The following is a 22,426-nucleotide window of genomic DNA, read 5'->3' as shown; positions in this document are numbered from 1 at the left end:
AATCTGTGTTTCTAACAGTGAACCACAGATCTCTATATTGCAGATTGAAATATATACTACATAGTGCTCAGAAAATCTTTATTTAATTAGACAACATCAACAAGGTTTTAAAAAAGGTTTGAAAAATCTCATCAGGTTTATTAATATACCAGCTAGATAAATAACAGCTGTAGTATTTCCATACACTTGTGAAAATGTAGTAAATAATAAATTGCAAATTAGAGTGAATAGTTTAGCAGGTAGAAAATCAAAGGAGAGCAGATACAGAGCTGGAACAAACAAGCAACTTCCAGGTTGGCAGGCTGTTACCAGAAAATGCACACTGACCTTCAGCTATTTAAAACGCACACTAAAGGACAGGACAGCATGTCATGTCTCCAAAACAATATAAAACCTCAAATAAAATGAGCTGGAAGGGGCCAGAGAGTCTACAAAACAACTCAGGCAGGTTAAATAAATAAGCATGAGGAGAATTATGTGGGAAAACTTGAGGTTATTCACTTTGGCCAAAAACTCAGTAGGCTTGGTACTGAGGAGAATGTTTAGTCACACTACTGAGATAATTACAAAGTGTTAGAATAAAGCATCTGAAATGAGGAAACATTTCCTTACCCAAAGGGTTATGGAGCTTTGAAATCATCTACCACAAAAGGTTGTGGATACTGTCACAAGAGATTGCTATATTACTGAATATTAAAGTAATGAAAGAATATGAGATTTATGTAGAAACGATGATGTGATAAAAGATCTTTTGTGATCTTACTGGATGTGCGGTAAACTCAAACACATGCTTATTTGACATGCACCATTTTAAAGGTACACAACTTGATATTGCACATTTTCCACTGTCCATATTTTCCAGGACTTCTAGTCAAGATGGTGCCTGCGTACAACACTCCTTTGGCTGACATCATGTTGATAGATCATGAAACCAGCTTTTTCACTTCTTCTATGTCGTTTACATTTGTTTCTCAACATAAATGAGGCTCTGGAACTGTTGAAGTCTGTTTTGCTGTTTGGAGATCATTTGGGTGTTCCAGCGCTCTGCATTCTCCGAGAGGATTCTGGGAGGCAGAGACAGCTTGAGCGAACCTTGAGGCGAGAAGGCTGCAGGACAGGCGTGAGCTAATATTTGGCTCCATTTCACCGATTATAGCTTCCCTTGTTTGCTGATTAAAGCGATGAGGGAGATTGAAGCATCGAAGCGAGTGCAGAGGGCGAGCATCAGCCGCTCGTCTTTTAGTAAGTTGCTCTGTACCAGAGAGGGGAGAGCCTGTCGCTGCGCCCGGAGGATGTTGCCCAGGTTTCTTCCGTGTTTTGGATGTGAACTTGGACTATAGGCTCTATTTCTGTTTCATAGTTTTTTATATGCTGTGTTTTTTTCACCTGATCTTCTCAGAATTTTCTTCTGTGCGGGGAGGGGGATTTGGGGGTCAATGTGTTTGATCCATTTTTATTGATTTTTTGTGTGGGAGGAGGGATTGGGGATTGATATGCCTGTTCCATTTTATTAGTTTTTCTGTGTGGGAGGAGGGATTTGGGGGTCGATGAGCCTGATCCATTCTGCTTGCTTTTGTAAGGGGGGATTTGGGGGTTAATCTGCCTGTTCCATTTCTGTGTGTGTGTTTTTTTTGCAGGAAGGTGGGATTTGTGGATTGATGATCAGGCTGCCTGGTTTCATAGCTACCTGGAGAATTGAAGAATTTCAAAGTTGTCTACTTTGATAATAAATGAACCTTCAAACCTTGGTCACTTAAATGAAAATAACCCATTCTGTGACTAACTGTAAAACAACAAATTGCAATCTCTACAGTAAAAGAATAAAGGCAAAAGGGAATTATTATATTTAAATGTGCAGGAATGTTTTTAAATGGTGTCACCAACAGCAAATCAAAGGTTTGTAGGGAAGTGCAGCACTTCACCATAGTATTTTGTGCAAAATGAAATGCAGGCATTAACACAAAGTTGCAAAAACACTTGACGGGTTCTGTGGTACCCAACTCCAAGGTAACTTCAGGTCAGGTGCAATCCATAAAGGAACAGTCTCATCCGAAATCAGTGAAAGAATCAAATAAGTTGAGCAGCCATTCGATTAAGACAACAAGCTAATATACATAAAGCACTGATCACAGTTAATTCTTTAATCATCTTACAGGAATCAAAAGAAAAAAATTAAGAACATGGATGGGATTTGGAAAGTTTCTGGTCTCCATTTTATAGGAAGGTGTGGAGGCTTTAAAGAGGATGTAGAGGAGGCTAACTAAGATGCTGCCTGGATTAGAGGATATGTGCTAAGAGAAGATGTTAGACAAACATGGGTTGGAATGGCCAACACAGAGGGAAAACCTGACAGAAGTCTATAAGATTCTGGGAGGCATAAATAGACAGCTGATATCTTCTACCTATAGTCTTATATTGGAGGGTATGCATTAAAGGTGAGAGGGGCAAGTTCAAAGAAGAGGTGCAGGACAATTTTTTTTAACAGAGCGGAGGTAGGTGGGTGAGGGGGGGGGGGCACTGGCGGGCACTGCCAAGGATGGTAGTGGAGGCAAATATGATAGACAGGCACATAAATGTGCAGAGAATAGATATTGTGTAGGCAGAAGGGATTTCGTTAGGCATTTAATCACTAGTTTAATTAGTTAATCAAAACAACATGGGCTGAAGGGCCTAATCCTGTGCAGTACTGTTCTATATTAACCATATAACAATTACAGCACGGAAACAGGCCATCTCAGCCCTTCTAGTCCGTGCCGAATGCTTACTCTCATCTAGTCCCACCTACCTGCACTCAACCCATAACCCTCCATTCTTTTCCTGCCCATATACCTATCCAATTTTTTTTAAATGACAAAATCGAACCTGCCCCTACCACTTCTACTGGAAGCTCGTTCCACACAGCTACCACTCTCTGAGTAAAGAAGTTCGCCCTCGTGTTACCCCTAAACCTTTGCCCCCGAACTCTCAACTCATATCCTCTTGTTTGAATCTCCCCTACTCTTAATGGAAAAAGCCTATGCATGTCAACTCTATCTATCCCCCTCATAATTTTAAATACCTCTATCAAGTCCCCCCTCAAACTTCTATGCTCCAAAGAATAAAGACCTAACTTTCTCTGTAACTTAGTGCTGAAACCCAGGTAACATTCTAGTAAATATCCTCTGTACTCTCTCTATTCTAAGATATTGAACTTTCTTTAATTACTTAAAATAATTAATCATAAACTAAATGAAATAGAACTCACTAGATACAAAATTGTTCCTCAAGGCATCGAAGTTCCTTTGTAGTAAACACCTCTGAATAACAGTATTCTGTTGTACAAAGGCTTGAGGTTTTCGTGGTTTTTACACAGTGATAATGCTGATGCTTCAACAGCATTACAACTGCAAAAACCAGATGACCAAGATTATTTTAATTTAAGATAGTTGTTGCTCCTTTCGGATTGCTAATGGATACCAGCGATTACAGGTTAAGATTGCACAGAAGTCAATTAAGAGGTCATTGAAATTGGAACAAGAAAGCTGTACCTGCCCGATCATGAAACCAAACCTCCACCTGTCGCTCACTGCTTATTTGCAGCCACAATGTCCGCCACTCAGTGATCGCAGAAGGACATGCAGGACTCCCAGCTGAGTTCAGCAGAGCTACCCTGTCGCAGATTCCATTTGACAGCAGTGTGACGTGACTGGCCCTCTTTTCACACTGGCTTCTCTCATTTCACAGGAGATCAGCACGGAAATTCTTTGTGGTATTTCTCAGCTGAGTCCAGAGCATGTGGCAGAGACTGATCTTGCTGGAGGGGATGCAGCGGGACAGTAGCTGGCTCAACAAATGAGAAGATACTACACCATTCCAGACACTTTCAAATTGGTAATTAGGTAGTTACCATTTCATTTCCAATTTTTAACCAGGCTCATGAAGTGGGAGGCTGACGTTATCACACATTGTCCATTTCACAAGCCCCTAATTTTACAAATTATGTAAAGGATAATACATTCTGGATTTGAATCTAGGTTTCTGAAATCTCTCCTTCATCAATTGTACTAGCTATGCAATATAGTAGTGGTTGCAATGTTGGAATGCACCAATAGCTTTGGTGATAATGAAATAATAATCATTGTCGATTAATTACAGATTAATTTTTAATTGAAGACATTGTTTGATTAACACTTGTAACTACATTAACAGAGAGTGCTTAACTAAGGCAGCAATACATTGCCTGGGCAACAGTGTAGTAAAGCACAATGAGTTTGTGTGAATATGAATTTAGGTCACATTGCTAAAGTGGTTGAGAAAGGAATGACTAAAAGTTATTCAAGCTTCCTTCTTAAATACACAGAGCTACAGGAGACCTGAACATTACAGCTGAGCTCAAAGAGAGATGAGAAACTTTATGTTTTACACAAAAGAAAGTAAAAGATAATAGGTGTAAGTTCTTCCCTTTCCATAAGGCAATTCTGTATGCAGGATTGAAATGGGAATAGGTCCACTACAGTCCAATGGAAGAGAACAGAAAGGCCAGAGGAATTTGGCCCAAATATGCAACATGCAACTCCTAAGATAAATCAAAGGTTTATAAAGCGGAGATGTTAAGAGATTCAGAAGGCTTTGTTTACTTATTCTCAAGACATTCTGTTCACAAGATGAGTGTCAAGCAGTTTTAAATACAAGTTGTAATAAAAAGAAAGCAGGTGCTAAAAGCAGGAAGAGTTGATAACAACTTGAAATGCACCCATGTATGAATGCTAAAACATTGAATAGTGTAATTCCAACACTAAAGGGCAGGAATCCAATACATAGGAAAAGCTGTGTACTACAGAACTGTGGCATCAGTAATATAAATATTTCAAACTAAGTTTGTGATCTTGAGGAATGACAGAGTACGTCCCAGGTGCGGAACTGGTCTTCAAGGATTGGGGCAGTCTAACGGGGGAAATCATGGAGGACACACAGATACAAGGTTGTAACAAGACTGTTAATGATTATGTTGGTGGGACATGGCCCTGCTTTTTTCCCCATGTGTTTTACATGAATTAGTTGAACTGGTTCTGAAGTTTTTATTCACCAATAAGTCATTTTGAAATCTAAGGATGTGTTGCTTTTGAAATTTGATTGGAAGCATTTTGTCCTGAACTTTGGTGCCAGAGGAAGTTTGCTGCAGTGTGTGCTGTGTGATTTGCAGTATTGGGAAGGAAGGCTGCGTTTGCAGTGCTTGTATTCCCTGGACTCAAGCAGAGGAGGCAGACCGTGATATCAGTTAATGAGTAAAATACACTGAGCTCGTTGTTTCTATAATGGAACGATTGCATTGATGCAGTTGACCAGCTAATCAACCTTACGCATTTTCATGCCACACGACTTCAATCTCCATTGTTACCTTTTCTTGTGCACACAGTTCCAAGGCAGTTGTGGCACAATTAGCAGAAGTCAGCAGAGGTGCAATGGACATGCCTGTATAGTGGCAGGAAGGGATAAGCATTCTGTGCTTACAAGTCTTGGCTTCATATTGCACCATACTGTTGTGAGCAGTGGACTGGACTGGACACACTGGACTGGCTGACAAGCAACAATTCAACCAGTACTGGAATGGGAGCTACAAAATCAAAATCACTGACACTCCAAGGAAGATCAGAAGATTTGCATCCACAGACCAAACTTGAATGCCACTCTCAAAACCTTTCGACAGCAGCAGTCTGAACTTGCATGGCCACAAGCTGAATTTGTCTGAGCTCCTGTTGTAGGCTTTCGCAAATAAAATGAAGTGAGGCATTTCATGTTTAATGAAACCCGTAACACATTTTAACGAACTCCAAGACCAACACCCAAAGGCACGCTAAGACTCTTTATGTAAAAAAAAGTCATCACGTCAGACCAAAGTGAAACCCCCAACTCAATGTCAGTGGATGTGAGTTATGTACGTTTCTCCCAATTATGTTACCCCACACTGTAGCAGACAGCTGAGCCCCCACTTCAGCACTCAGACAGTTGGACTCTTCTTCTCGTGCTGGAATAGAAGCTGAAGATTCAGCCATCAGCGCTGTATGATATCTGGAACCTGCTAAAATTCAAATGGAGCTAGCCAACAATTATATAATGGGAAAGGTCGTCTCCAAAATTCATTTGGTCACTAGGATGATAGTAGCCCGACCAGCATAACGTTGAATCAGATTCCAGGAAGCTGCTTGACATTGTACAGATACTTGCAGGCAGGCCCGTCAAAAGCCAGGAGATTCACTGTACCATTATAAGCCTTCTTGCAGCAATTTCCTGATCATAATCCTCATCAGACACACGGATGTAATAACACTGGGCGAATTCATTCTCTGAGAAGCTGACACCTGGGGTTACACCTTGTCTTGCCAGTACTATACTTACTGGAATCTAGTAATGGACTGTATCCAACACTTCTAAGGTAACCTGTGCAATGTGTGATTTTAAATATCTGAATGGATGGGGGCAAACAATGGACCAAGAGACAGATCCCCTCATCTTCACTCTCTTGCTGCCAAGCTGCAAACTGACCGGGGGGCTTCCTGGTTCTTTGGGGGGATAAAATGTCAGATGGGTAAGAGTAGGGGGATGTCTACACAATCTGCAGGCTTTAAATCATAAAAGATCTTTGCCCGAGGAGGAAGTGGAATCTGAGAAGGTGGCTAGTTATGAGCATACCATCACTTTCAATATGCACCAGCACTAGCCACGGAAGTACGTAATGGCCATTCCAATAATATCCTACACTCTCCCCAAAAGGCAGGGTGTGTGAGGGGAAACTTTACAGCCCTGTGTGATAAAGGTGAGTTGCTGCTGTTAGCCCCAGCTATGTGACACGTCTTTCTGCTTGAAGGAAGGACGTATAGTACTGAGTTCCATGAAATATGTTTGGATGAATGAGTTATCTAGAGTTAAATGTGCTTGTGGGCTCTGAGATGTTGGTTATAAGAACTGATGGAGAAGCAGAAAGTCTGTGGGTTTCCATTATGTAAGGTTTATGAATTTGGACTCCAGATGCTGTTAGCTGGAGGTTTTTGGTAGGTGTGCCTTGAGGTAGTACTCCTGAATGTGTCATGAGATTCTTTGATTCAGGCTTGGAGGACTTCCTGGTCCCTTGCAGGCACAGGACATGTATCTATTTCTTCATGTTATCTATCAAGACTTCAGTGCTCTACTAAAAATCCTGGTGGCCACTCTCATCTGTGTTCAGCCAGGGATTGCGGAAAGACTAGATGACTTCCACCACCAGTTCAGTCAGAAAACACATCCATCCACTTGAAGAGATACAAAATGGTTTTAACCATTAGTAACAAGCTTGAAGTGGCACCAGCCACTTGTGAAATTCAACCTGGTGGTGAAATGCTCTGTCAATAATCAGTACAGTTAACACTATTAGACCAGAAGACCATAGGGCAAAGGAACAGAATTAGGCCAGATCATTAAGTCTGTTCCACCATTCCATCATGGCTAATTTATTATCCCTCTCAAACCCATTCCCCCACCTTCTCCCTTTGACCTTTGACACCCTTACTAATCAAGAACCCATCAACCCCCGTTTTAAATATACCAAATGATTTGGCTTCCACAGCTGTCTGTGGCAATGAATTCCACAGATTCACCACCCTCACGACCGGTCTGGTCACTGAAATCACAATGAGCAAACAGCATGGAGTTTTACAGTGTTCTGCAGATTTTACACTACTAAAACTAGTAAAATTAAATGCAATTTAAAACATGAAATCACTTTAAAAATTTCTAAGGCTTTCCATCACAGTAAATACAAGTAATATCTTGTTCCTTACTCAATGGCACAAAACTCCACTGTAATGAATGAGCCCAGGCTTCAGTGTGCTATACGCAGACTCCCCCAGCATGTACACCGGGGGAAACGAAGCTGGTTTCACTCCACTGCTGAGAGTCCCAGCTCAATCTCTGCGCTCACATGGGAACCTGAGACATACTTAGGTCAAAAAGTATTGCCATTTCCAACTGAAATAGCTGGTATTTCACGAGAAAGTCCGGATAAAAATATTTGCCTTTTAAACATCAAAGAGAAAAAAAAAATCAAACCATTAGCACCATGGCCTGCAAGTGTACATTTCAATTTTATGACTCATAACTCATGATATGACTAAATAAAACACTTAATAACTGACATCAAATAATCGAAAAGGTCCCATCACATATTGGTAAATTTCATGCATTTCCACTTGCACTTATTGAAGCCAGGCAGAGATTCCACCTGACGTACTTGATAAAAAAGAAAGTGCATTTTTAACAAATGAAAATATCTACTGCAATTTTCTAAATATAACTGAATAATAAAATATATTTTTAAATAAATAAAATGCTCTAATTTCAAGATTGACAGAATGAAGATTTTAAATCTCAATGATATTAACTACATCCTAAAAAAAATCAAGATTGTTTCCAGCAGTAAGTTGTTAATTAAATTGCTTTTCAGTAAATTAGCACAGGAACTACACATTATTTCATACACTTATGACAATGAGAAATTTAGCATAAAGACACACGTAGAAAAAATATTGTCCAGGATACAAAATACATTCTTAAAATGACTTTTAAATTATAAGTCATTTTGCACCGATATAAACATAAAACAAAATATATGGCCCAGACTTTACCACTAACCTACCAACTATCTCCATTACCTCACTGCTCAAAATCTCTTCCTTAATTCTCTGTTATTCCTTAATGTCTACAATTTAACCGTCATTTTTAATTTCATGTAATGTTGCAGGAACACTCTGAGGTTACCTGGGAAGGATACAGATATACAAATCCTAAATTATCAAGAAAGTATCTGCTGCAAATAAAGTGAAAATATTATTTTTTCCATAATTTTATTATTTTTATATGTAGTGCCTGTAAAAAGTATTCACCCCCTTGGAGGTTTTCATGTTTTATTGTTCTACAACATTGAATCATAGTGGATATAATTTGGCTTTTTTGACACTGATCAACAGAAAAAGAGTCTTCCGTGTCAAAGTGAAAACAAATATCTACAAAGTGATCTAAATTAATTACAAATATAAAACAGAAAATAATTGATTGCCTAAGTATTCACCCCCTTTAAGTCAATATTTAGAAGATGCACCTTTGGCAGCAATTACAGCCTTGAGTCTGTGTGGATAGGTCTCTATCAGTTTTTTACATCTGGACACTGCAATTTTCCCAATTCTTCTTTACAAAAATGCTCAAATTCTGTCAGATTGCATGGGTGTCATGAGTGAACAGACCATTTCAAGTCCAGGCACAAATTCTCAATTGGATTGAGGTCTGGGCTCTGACTTGGCCATTCCAGGACATAAACTTTGTTGTTTTTAAGCCATTCCTGTGTATCTTTGGCTTTATGCTTGGGGGTCATTGTCTTGCTGGAACACAAGTCGCAGTTCTCCTGACCGGTGAGGCCAATCCGGGCCCTGAAAGCTCGCCCACATGTGGGACACATGAGGGTAGGTGCTGCAGTGGTTAGGGCGTCAAAGGTTACAGGAAGAAGGCATGAGAATGGGGTTGAGAGGGATAATAAATCAGCCATTATGGAATAACAGAGCAAACACAATGTGCTGAGTGGCCTAATTCCGCTGCTATGTCTTATAGTCATAATCTAGTCTAAAATCTTCCATAGACAGCTCCTCATTTCCTTTTTTTAAAACTGCAATTGAGTAAATGGGAAAGGCTCAGCTGCTCTTAACACAATGAAGGATACTATAAACAGTTGCTGAGCTGTAGTGTTCCCATTAAGTTCAGCTTTGAATCTCTTGGTCTGATTGGTACAGCTATTAAATATATTAACAAACTATAAATGAAGTACAATGCATAATGTGCACGGGCTAACTAAGCTTCAAATGAACTTGCACATTACACTGGTCACTTCTGTTGACCTTACGGTCACATTTCCCTGTTCGCTTGCTGGGGACATTAAAATTCACATCGATGAATCTGATTTACTTTGCTTATGAAATGAGTGTGGCGCTGACTAAGCCAATGTTTCATACCTAATCTTAACTCTGCTTTGGAAGGTGATATGTGCTATCGCCATTGATCACTGCGGTCCTTTTGATCAAGATACTCGCGTTGTTTTGTTCATCAAAGTGCTTCTGAACTGCAATTTCACAATACATGATTAGGTTAAACTCGGGAAGTATGTGCCACAGAATGGAACTTGCAAATCAAGATGCGCTTGTTGCCTCTGCCTTCCAGCTAGTAAAGGCTGTGGTTGGAGATACTATGAAGGAAGTGGGTACAGAGATCAAATAAATATTCAGAATGGTGTATGAGGATTTGATTTGATTTAGGATGCTGGCTTGTCCCATTGGAGAAGTTGCAGTCATCCAGGCAACATTTATCATTCTCTTGACTAATACAGGTAGTAAGCCTCGGGAATTAAGCACTGATTCACTCAGCATAAATACCAAACCCCTGACTTGCTCTTGTTGCCACAGTATTAATACTGTGACTTACACATTTATAATACTCTATGCATGCAAATCATTGCAATACATACATAATACTGCATTACACCTAACAGAAAATATTTTATATTAACTATTGGGGATAACCTCCTACTCCCACTTGGATGTTCATAGCAAAGTGACTGTAATGCCACTGAAGATGAAGTGAAGTTGGTTAGATTTTCTCTTAGGTAAAATAAGATACTACAGTGGCTGAAAATCTGAAATAAATACAGAAAATAAGCAGGATCTGTAAACAAAGAAACAGAATTAATGTTTCAAATTGAAGAGATTTCATATGCAGTAATCCTCTATTTCAAACATGGCCATGCCTAGTTTTTATATAACATGAAATAGTAGGCACGCATACAAATTTCTTGCTGCATTCAGGTACAGATTCCTTCTCTAACTGAGAAATTGCAAATGGAATGAACATTCAAAGATCATCACCTCGGACCTTAGGAATTTTAAAGATACTTTGGTCCAGGAAACTAGCATGCAAACTTCTTGCCACAAATTTTCTGGCCCAAGTTACATTATTTACATTAACCACAGCCTCCTTCCTTGGAGCTGGACATGACTCTAATCACTGGAATGTTTTCCCATTGCTTCACAATGTCTCCAATTTACTACAGTTCCTTAATGTCATAGTTAGTCAAATTAAGGGCAATTATTCTTAGCTCACCCTTGAAATTCAGCTCTTTTGCCCAGCTGTGGAACCAGATTATAATGAATTCTAAGTTTATATGGTTTTGCTGGTGCCGAAACTATAATCAATCGAAGAGTCATTGAGAAATTCCATCAATATTGATAGTATGGTCGGTGATCTGATTAAAAGCAGAAATTGGCCATGTTGGATTGCTCCTGAATTTTATTGTCACCACGTTCTGGGAAATTGTCCACTTAGTCAGTTAAACTTGAAGAGAAAGGCTCAATTAATTCTCAAGCATGCACCTCCACACCTCCATCTATGTTGCTAGGAAAGTAGCCTTTGCTATATCCAGAGCAACTGGCTGTTCCCTGTTGTAAACTGAAGTGAAACAAATCAGCTAAAGGCAAACTCTGTGACACTGATAACCTCAGAAAAGGACAAGATCTTTGTGTTTGAAAACACTTCATTGTCATGCACTGCATTCACATGCTGGAGTCTGATATCATTGACGACGAGCATGATCTTGGACCCTCCTCCTCTTGTTCGCCACCACTCCCACCAGCAACAATTGGAAGTGGAAGAACTACAGATTTGTTAGCTGACACCCGTGTGGTCCAGTGCCGCAGTTTCACCAGGACTGTTCTATATTTTTAGGAAGGCCTACTGCCATTTCTGGCATGCATCCCTTTGAATCGGTTACAGGCTCAATGGTAAAAGGTGGATCTGCCATTTCACAAGGGTACAAGTTGTTGCATATCACATTTCCTCTACCTTACTGCCAAAATGCCAAATGTTATTTGGGTTCTAGATTTATTCTGAGTCAATCCCAATTAAGACTTCAGTATATGAAGAGTGAGCCTTTTTCTCAAGGACTGTGTGGCATTTGCTCTTACCAATACTCTTTTGACGAGATCCATCTGCGACAGACAGTGAGGGAGGGGGGGTGTTTGGAAATACTGTATAAAGCAGTTTCTCCCGGTGGCCACCCAGAATTCAATTCAACTTCCCAATAAGACATGTCTGTCTATGGCCTCTCACTGCCACAATGAGGCCACACTCAGGTTGGAGGAGCAACACCTCACGTTCCATATGGGTAGCTTCCAACCTGATGCCATACACATTGATTTCTCTAACCCTGGGTAATTTCTCACCTTCCCTTTCTTCCATGGTCCACTGTCCTCTCCTAATAGGATGGCACAGTGGCACAGGGGTTAGTGTAATGCTTTACAGTGCCAAAGATCAGAGATCAGATTTCAATTCCCACCACTGTCTGTAAGGTGTTCGTAGTGTCTGAAATGTCCTCTTTCTTTAAGAATCGTGGTTTCCCTTCTGCAGTTATCAATGATGCCCTCACCCGCATCTCCTCCATTTCCCACACTTCAGCCCTCACCCCATCCTCCCGTCACCACAACAGGGACTGTGTTCCCCTTGTCCTCACCTACCACCCCACCAACCTCCGGATCCAGCATATTATCCTCCGCAACTTCTGCTACCTTCAACAGGACCCCACCACTAAGCACATCTTTCCCTCTCTACCCCTCTCTGCTTTTCACAGGGATCGTTCCCTCCGCGACTGCCTGGTCCACACGTCCCTCCCCACAGATCTCCCACCTGGTACTTATCCCTGCAAGCGTAAGTGCTACACCTGTCCCCACACCTCCTCTCTCATCACCATTCAGGGCCCCAAACAGTCCTTCCTGGTGAGGCAACACTTCACTTGTGAGTCTGTTGGGGTCATCTATTGCATCCAGTGCTCTCGATGTGGCCTCCTCTACATCGGCGAGACCCGACGCAGATTGGGGAGCACCTCCGCTCCATCTGCCACAACAGACAGGATCTCCCGGTTGCCATCCACTTCAACTCTGTTTCACATTCCCATTCAGATATGTCCATACATGGCCTCCTCTACTGCCATGATGAGGCCAAACTCAGGTTGGAGGAGCAATACCTCATCTACCGTCTGGGTAGTCTCCAGCCCCTTGGTATGAACATTGAATTCTCCAATTTCCGGTATTTCCCTCCCTCTCCCTTCCCCCATCCCACTTTCACTCTGCCTCCTCTTCCAGCTGCCTATCACCTCTCTCATGATTCTGCCTTCTTCTACTACCCATAGTGCTTTCCCCTTACATTCCTTCTTCACCTCTCCTGCCTATGCCCTCCCTGCTTCCCCTCCCCCACCGCTTGATCTTTCCTCTGATTGGTTTTTAACCTGGCACCTTCCACCCTCCCCCCACCTTCTTTATAGGGCCCCTGCCCCCTCCTTCTTCAGTCCTGATGAAAAGTCTTGGAGTGAAACGTTGACTGCTCATTTCAACGGATGCTGCCCGACCTGCTGAGTTCATCCAGCTTTTGTATGTCTCACTTATCATCTGCCAGTTTGTACTCCTTCCCCTCCTCCTAACTTCTTATTCTGGCTTCTCACCCCTTTCCTTTCTGGTCCTGATGAAGTGTCTCAGCCGGAAATATCAACTGTTTATTCATTTCCATTGATGTTACAAGTCTTGCTGAATTCCTCCCGCATTTCTTGTGTGTTGTTAATTATTAAAATGTTATTTATTTTGGTTAAACTATATAAAATTCACTATAATAATCAGCTGAACTGGTTCACGAAATATTTTATAGAAAATAGAATACTAACACAACTAATACAATTAAGGGTTTCTGTCAACACAGTTCGTAAACCTTTCTCTTGTTTAAACATAACTCCTTGGTGTATGCTAATTTTTGATATATTTCTCTTGCCAATTTTTTTCTCTTCCCTTTAGTTCCTTTGTGAAGTTAACTCAATACTGCCGTATAATTCCATGAGAACTGGCTGTTTTCCAATGCTACTATTTCTGTATCAGTGTCGGAAAGATACTTAACACCGGTGGCATCAAAGTCAATCCCAATCCATTTCTCACCTAACTTACACACATATCTTAACCATCGTGTAAGGCTCTAGACCCTGGTAAGGCACGGAATCCAGAATCAGTTATCCCGCTCATGTGCCAAAGCAAATGCATTAATACATTTATTAGGCAACTAAGCCCTCAATTCCCTAAAAGTTTATAATAGACACATTATTATTCAAAAATTGTTCTTACAGAAAACACTACAAAGATGTACATAATCCTTTGGAGCTGAAAGTCATATATTTCTAAATAAATATGAAATTACTATTCTCCCGTGATGTGATAGAATATTTTATTACATGAAGTGCACCTTAGGACATAAATAATATGAGCAGGTCAACTGCCTGTCAAGTTTGCTCCATCATTTGTCAAGATCAAGGCCAATCTTCTGCCATTTCCAGCACACACGAATCTTTTAATGCCTAGAAATCTATTGATCTTGGTTTCGAATGAATGCACTGAACTTCCACATCCTTCCGTAAAAGAGAATTTAATGCTTCACCACCCTCTGGAGGAAGAAACTTCTCCTGACCTCAGACCTAAATATTTTATACCTTCCCTGTCCCTAGACCCCTCAACCAAGGGAAACAGCCTCCCTTCATCCAGCCAGCAAAGCCATTAATGAATGTTGTGAATTTCAGTAAATCTCATATTCTTCTAAACTCTAAAGAATACAAAGCGAGTCTAGTCAGTCTCTCTTCACACAGCAAACCCATAACTCCTGAAATCAGTCTAGTAAATCTTTGCTGAACTACCCCTATGGCAAGTACATCCGTCCTTAAGGAATGGAGATCAAATCCACATTCTAGGCCCAGCCTCAATGAAGGCCCTATACAATTGCATTATACTTCATTAATCCTGCAATCAAACTTTCTCCTAACAAAAGCATTCCTAATCACCTGCTGCACCTGTATGTTGGTTTTTAGTAGTATGTTTCTAAGCACATCCAGGTCTCTTTGAATATCAGCAATATCCTATCTCTCAGCAATGAGTAAATGTTTTCTTGTTGTGAGCTCCAAATAGCCTTTTCCTGATTTGAAATCAGTGGAGAAAGGGATTGCTCTGTGACATGGACTGAACTAGTCTCTTTCTATGTTGTAAAGAAATATGGAAAAATGATTTTTTGTTGGATCTGGTGGTCACATTCTGCAGCAACTCTCAAAATGACAATAACACTGCAAGAGGAAAATTCAGCCTTCAAATTCCAAACAAGAGAAAATCTACAGATGCTGGAAATCCAAGCAACACGGGTCTCGGCCCGAAACATCGACTATACTCTTTTCCATAGGTGCTGACTGGCCTGCCGAGCTCCTCCAGCATTTTATGTGTATAGCCCTCAAATTCCTTGCTTTAGGATCCTCCCAAGCCACTGCAGGGGACATTTGTGGGATCTCACAGTAGGTAATACTGCCAGCCAATTATATCAACTTTGCTTGAAAATTTGGGATAGGCAACTTTCTGCAGGCGCAGGAATTCATCACCTCTTTAATTTGGTAATCAAGGCTCCTCAAAACCCAGGAATATTCACTGATTGTAAAAACTTACACTCCACCAACATACGGTATATCTGCTTTCCAACAACAAGATGTTCCTTCAGGTTTGCACAAGGATATCATTAAACAGCCATGTTGACATTGTCCTGTGTCAGTCCAACCTCTCATCTCTCCACATCTTTTATCAAACTTCCCAACAGGAACACCAGACACTAGGAATGCTCCCTTTAAAAAATGGCTGCCGTCACCCATAAGGAAACCAAATAGGCCAGAGTGCACTGTACCCAAACCAAATACATCTGACAAAGTTAAGTCTCATTGCACAAACCAGCCTCATTCAGATGCACTCCAGTTGCCTTAACTATTCTGGAAGCACTTGTCAGATCTGCTGAAAGGCATTGGTGTGGTGTTTATTTATATACTGATGTAAAGTGTGGAACTGGTCCTCCCAGCCCTTCCGGCCACGCCAACCATCAACACCAAATTTAACCCTAGTCTAATCACGTGACGATTTACAATGACCAATTAACTGATCAACCGGTATGTCTGCCATGCTCCATAGTAAGAGTTGAACCTATAGGGACACATATAGGGGAGTACCTCTTCAAATGAGAAAAACAAAGATCAAGAAGATGTTGGAAGCAAAGCAAAAGGAGCAAGGTAAATTGAATCCCAGAATGCAGCTAGTATTGTAAGGTTCACTGATAATCCATCAGTCCTGACATTTGATATATGGGTGCTAAATCTTTCTTCCACTCATCACCTTCCATCAACAGATAAAACATATCTTGTCCCATCCTTACTTCTTAGCACTAGACTAGATCACCTCAATCCATGTTAAAAGGGCCACTTGCACTTATTAGCCAATATCATGCAAGACCAGAACAGACTGTCAACCAGTAATTCCACGATTTTAAGAGATTTGAAACTTAACTGCTTAATGTTGCAGAAAATGGAAGGTGGATATAAACAAGTGAAATCTTAACTTCCTTATCACGAGGTTCCTTTCTGGTGAACCCATGTGACAACAGCAGAAGTGGAAGCAAGCTGCTCAGATTTCTGCTCTTGGCTAATAGCTTCCACAGATCCATGAGGCTGCAGCATTAAAGGGGAGAGAGACGGACAACAATAGAGAAATGGAAGTAAGTTCGTTACACATCCCACCTGCATACACCTACCCAACACACACACATGCACACCAAAAACCAACAGCCCTGTAAACATAAAAAAATTTCTGTCTTCTCAGATTGCAATGAGCCACAGAGAACTTTGCTGCCGATCAGTATTATGCACAATAGCCAAGGCCCAGTATCACGCAACATATTCAAAGTGGCATTTATGGTGTGCAGATCCTCCAACAGGGGCTGAACAAATTCATATGATTGCCATATCTGATGGTGCACAACAGTGTACAGAATTGGAACTTGAGCCAGTCACACTCAAGAGGATGTCTCTTGTCATTCAGTAGGTGTGCATGCTGCAGTGGGCTGCCTTTTAGTTCTTTCTTGCTAGTCAAAAGGTATTCCGTTCATAACGGCCATGAAGATGCAGAGTCTTGATAAAAATTTATTTATTATTATTATTATTTTGTATTTGCACAGGTTGACTTTTTTGCACTTTGGTTGTCAGCCTTTGTGTGCTGTTGTTTTTTCGTTAATTGTATCTTTGTTTTTGTTCCACTGTGGATGCCTCAAGAAACTGAATCTCAGGGTTGTATATGGTGACATATATGTACTTCCATAATAAATGTACTTTGAAATTTTGAACTTAGAACCTGCATCTAGATAAGCAGTGCCTTCCAGCATAAACTTCCTTTCACCATCAGCTTTTGCTGACTTGTTATATGTGTTACCAGGTCAAAATAAAAACTCTCTTTCCTACCAGATGTAAATATATCAGTTAAAAAAAAATACTTTTACCCTTGATAGTAAGAAGAATCCTGTGACATTCTCTCCCAGAAGTAAGTGGCATCTTCCAAAGAGATCTTTAATAACTTTCTGTATGTGGAATGAAAAGGTTGATGGCTCTATGGAGTTTCAGGATATGTTTTAGAAAAGTTGAGGTAGGAATGTTTAAAATGGTCATCATACAGATGATAAATTTTCATATCTCCCTATTACACACAAGGCCATTCAGCCCACTAGTCTATGCCAGCTCTCAGTGCACACTGATTGATCCCATATCTTTATACCTCATCTTTTCCTTCAATTCCACACACTCCATTCTTTCTCACTGATTTTTCAGGTAAATCACCTAACACATTGATGCTGTTTCCTGCACTCATACAGAACTCAGCAATTTGATTAATTTTATTCTTAATATTTTACCCTGCTCTGACCTTCAGATGAACCATTGCCGACTCTTTCCTTTCCTTTCTTGAGCTCTCAAGAAAGCTAAATATCTTACAGCCATCTCAAGGATGGGCTAGTGACAAACATACATTACACAGATACAAATTCCAACTGTTATTTCAGTGATACTCCTCCCACCCTCCTCCTGTAAGGACTCCATACCACACCCAGTTCCTCCATCCCTGTTGCATTGTCTATAATGAAGAAATATTGTGCACAGATGTTCCTTCCTTAACCATTGACAGCCGTTAACTGCAACTTATTTATTTTCCTGAACTGCTCCTGCCTGCTTTCCTCCTAGACAGAGAAGGTTAAGGTTCCTATGGTCCTCACCTTCCACACAATGAGTCTCCACATTCAATGGACTGTCCTTCGCAATAAACACTATCTTCAAAGACGATTACACCAGCAAACACATATACCCCTCCCCTTACAGCATTTTAAAGGAGCTATTTCCTTTATGACTCCTTAGCCCTGCCTTCCAGATTCAATATTGAGTTTACACAATTTCAGTTAACTCGCATTTTTGGTCTACATCGGAACTGCTATATGTCATCGATCTGCATTGTTGATTCAGTGCTTTACTCTCTCTGTTTGCACAGAGAAGGCACTTCCTACAGCCCTGCATTTCACAGCTTTTGCATTCTTCGGTCTTAGTGCTCTAACTGCCTTCAATTCGTAGCTTCTGGATCATTTTCCGCTCTCTACCTGCTCCAATTAACCCATCAACTGAATTACTTCTACAACTCATTGCTAAGGATATGGCATTACCCTATCAGAGCTATCCTCTTCCCCCAACAACTCTTCAATTTTACAAAAACCTGATTTCTCTCTTTCCCAGTTCTGACAAATGTTCTTCATCCTTAACCCGTAACTCTCTACCAAATTTCAGCTTACTAGGAAACACATTATATACAACATCGAAATCTACAGCCCACGATGTTGTGCTAACCATGCGTCCTATGCTAGAAACTGCCTAGAATTTCCGTCCTGCATAGCCCACTATTTTTCTAAGCTCCATGTACCTATCTAAGAGTCTCTTAAAAGACCCTATTGTATCCATCTCTAACACTATTGCCGGCAGTGTTATTCCAAGCACCCACCACTCTCTGTGTGAAAAACTTACCTCTGACATCCCCCTTGTACCTACTTCCAAGCACCTTAAAACTCTGCCCCCTCATCTTAGCCATTTCAGCCCTGAGAATAAGCATCTGGCTATCCACACGATCAATGCCCCTCATCATCTTATACACCTCTATCAGGTCAACTCTCGTCCTCCATCACTCCAAGCAGAAAAGGCCAAGTTCACTCAACCTATTCTCATTACAGACATGTAATGTAATTAATTCTGTAGCTAAACAGAAAGTCAGAAGATATACCACAGAAATTTGGATATCATCCTTGTCATCAGAGCTATCACACTTCCTGTTGAATAGATACTGTACATGGCAAGTTGTCAGGATCATAAACACAAGAGATTCTCTACAGACGCGGAAAATCTTGATTTACCCACATTAAATGCTGGAGAAACTCAGCAGGTCACGCAGCATCTATGGAGGGAAATGAACATTTCGGGCTGAGACCCTTCATCAGGACTGGAAAGGAAGGGGAAAGATGCCAGAGTAAAACGGCGGGGGAGGGGAAGGAGTACAAGCTGGCAGGTGAAACCAGGTATGGGTAGTTGGGCAGGGGAGGGGGAATGAAGTGAGAAGCTGGGATGTGACAGAAGGTGGCAAAGCTGAAGGGCTGAAGGAGGAGGAATCTGTTAGGAAAGGACAGTAAACCATGGAGGAGAGGGAAGAAAGAGGGGAAGAGAAGGATGAGAGAGGAACCAGAATGGGGAATAGTTAAAAACGTGGGTGAGAGAGGAGAAAAATGACACTGAATATTTCAGGAGTATGCTCTTGGACTCAGCGCCACAAGCAAGTTAAGAATCTAATCAGATCAGGAAAGAGAAAATTAGAATATGTTAATGCTGTGGTAAGCAGGCTATGGCAAATTCCATGCATGAAATTCTTCATTCTCACCTACTTGTGACCATACATCCTCCCAGCCAATTTGCTGTGATATTAAATTCAGAAACATTTGTGAGGTTGTATGCTTGCCAACAAGATTAAAGTGTGTGCCTTTTTTTAAATGTCCAAACAACTTTTCAGATGTGGAACGGTCTATAGGGGTTGAATGAGAATAAGCAGGTAATGAAAATAAATATTTGCCAAATTTGGAAAGGAAATCAAGAAACCTTGAATGCACACTAACATATTTTACTAATACTTAATCAAATGCATCAATAGATTAGTAATGGCAGAACCACTGTTTCACTCTACAGTAGTTTCACCGGGATACAACAGAAAAGCTGTTGTAAAAACAAATATCTAGTAAGAAACAGATTTTGATCAGCATCCCAGATGATGAATCTATTTTCATATTCACAGAGGAAATGCAAATCAGGCTGCATTTACAATATCAGCTACCAGCTGATACTCAGGAAGTAGAGAGGAATCAGCTACTTCCAGATCTCCATACAAACTTTGGCCAAATTCCATTAACAGCAATCATTGAATAAGCTGGAAAATACATTTTAATAAAGTAGAAAATACATGTCAAATGGTCTGTTCTCTCCACATTTGTCTATGAATGCCACCTGACTCTCTGGGTTGTTATGTGATTTTATCCATAAAAGACATTGGAACAACATTTCACACCTCAATCACTAAATTGTGGATCATATTTGCACATTTCCCCCTTTTCTGCGCAGACATCAACTGATAATGCAGTGCTGGCCTAACTGAAATTAACTAACTTAAAGTAAGCAAACAATTCAGCTGGGATATTCTGTATATGGTGAGCAACCAGTCACTCAGACATTTGTGTGCCTAACGGCTGGTTCTCAGCGGTTTCTGCAATCTCTTATAAATGAACAGGATCAATTGTGTTCAGTGATGGGGGGGCGCGAGGATAACTTTCAAAGTTGGACAACGGGTGGAGATATTTTTAAATGGATAGAATAATGTAACAGAATAATACAATTAAAATAAGGAAGGATTACAGTGATATACCGATATGGCTACTTATGCATGGGTATAAGGGACTGCAGTTTGTTTTAAAATGCTGTTGTTATACATTCATTTTATAGAAGCAAGCTTATAAACAGGCGTAAATTTCAAAAGTCAACACAAGGGATGTACTCGAGTAATGCATTAAATACAGATTTCAGAAATAAAACCATTCACTTTTGCGTGCCGTTAAAATAATTGGAAATATAACATACTTGTCGTGGTTTGGTTTAGAAATAATGTGAGCAGTTGTGCTCATTAGATCAGGGCATTTAGCGTTTAGAATTCATGGACCTTCAGCCAATTATGAATTATGCGTTGACGAAGTTGTTAAATAGGATCAAATAAGCAACTTTCTCATCCCCAGCGTTTAAACATTTGAAATAATAGTACTGCTAGGTCACACGAATGCAGGAGATTTTGACTCCAGTGATATCCGGCATAACATTAAGCCGCGAGTTCTTTTTAAAGCCTTTCTATCCAGGCGGCTGATTCTAAAGTTGTTTATCTCGGACATTTGCCGACAGTGCGACAGAGGGCGTTAGGGGTGGTTAAGGGAGTGAGTGACTGAGAGTTACCTCCTGCCGTTGCTGACACCCGCCGTGTGTCTCCACCGGGTCCGCTCGCTGCTGCTGTCCGGTGAAGCGATCGGCACTCGGTCAGCGGGCACCTTCAGGCTGCCCTGGCTCAGCACCAAACCCGCTCTCCTATCCGGTTTCTTCTCGTTGAATCTCATGTTGTAAACGCATCTCAGAACTAAACCTGGGCAACGAAAACTGTGAGATCTGCAGACTTCCCAATCAATACAGACACTACTAAACTGCAGTAGCGCTTTTAAAAGAAAACTGATTATATAATCAATGCAGTTCTGTCACTCTTCTTGTCAAGTGATCGAGGGAAAACTGACTCCTAACAAAAAGGACAAATAAACAGTAAATAGGTCAGGAGACTTCCCCCTTTTGTATTCCACATCAATCGGATTGTAATTTACTTGTGTCCTGTCGGTGAAAGGAAACCTCTATAACTGGAAGAGGAGGAAATGATCCACTGACCTAAATATTTTTCCAAACATCTGTGACCTTTTTTCTGGCTCCTGTGGGAGGAGACAGGCGCGGGTCCAAGGAGCGGAGCCAAGAGAAATCTGCGGCAGGGGGGTGAGGTTCCTGCGGCGGTGATTACGGGATAAGTGCCGCGCTCGGAACGTCGAGCGGACCGGCCCTCGCACCAACATTATCCGACTCACGGCAGAGAACCACTAGTTCACTGGCAGGCGATGGCTGCGGGAGTTCATTGAGAAATCCGGCTGGCGCGTTGATCAGAGTGTTGGCAGGCAAGGGCTGCACCCTGCTCTTGGTTCACTCCGAGCTGACAGCACATTGACGCTGGCTACACGATTAAGTGCGGGTTTTTTTTCTTTGGAAAGTAGGTCAATAACTTCGGTGTTCAGTATTCTTTCGTCATTGCGCTGAAATTAGACACTCGTTATGTAAGATGTTACGACGTTTTGAAATGCG

At 41.0% G+C, this 22,426-nt stretch overlaps 1 protein-coding gene across 3 annotated transcripts in view; it reads right to left on the bottom strand.

The window, feature by feature from the left end:
• LOC140726724 (neuronal PAS domain-containing protein 2-like) overlaps positions 1-21,980 on the bottom strand; it is a 114,939-nt gene extending 92,959 nt beyond the window's left edge. The window contains exon 1 of one of the 3 annotated variants that reach the window (XM_073043493.1): positions 21,491-21,980. In XM_073043493.1, coding sequence (XP_072899594.1) covers positions 21,491-21,648 — 158 coding nt within the window. In that variant the 5' untranslated portion in view covers positions 21,649-21,980. The remainder of the gene's footprint in view (positions 1-21,490) is intronic. The other 2 variants (XM_073043494.1, XM_073043495.1) reach the window with 2 other exon arrangements.
• Between the last annotated feature and the right edge of the window lie 446 nt (positions 21,981-22,426).

The sequence above is a fragment of the Hemitrygon akajei genome, chromosome 4, assembly GCF_048418815.1.
Source record: "Hemitrygon akajei chromosome 4, sHemAka1.3, whole genome shotgun sequence".
Taxonomy (NCBI): Eukaryota; Metazoa; Chordata; class Chondrichthyes; order Myliobatiformes; family Dasyatidae; genus Hemitrygon; species Hemitrygon akajei.
Note: the sequence above shows the minus strand (reverse complement) of the source record. Positions and strands in the feature narration are given on the sequence as shown.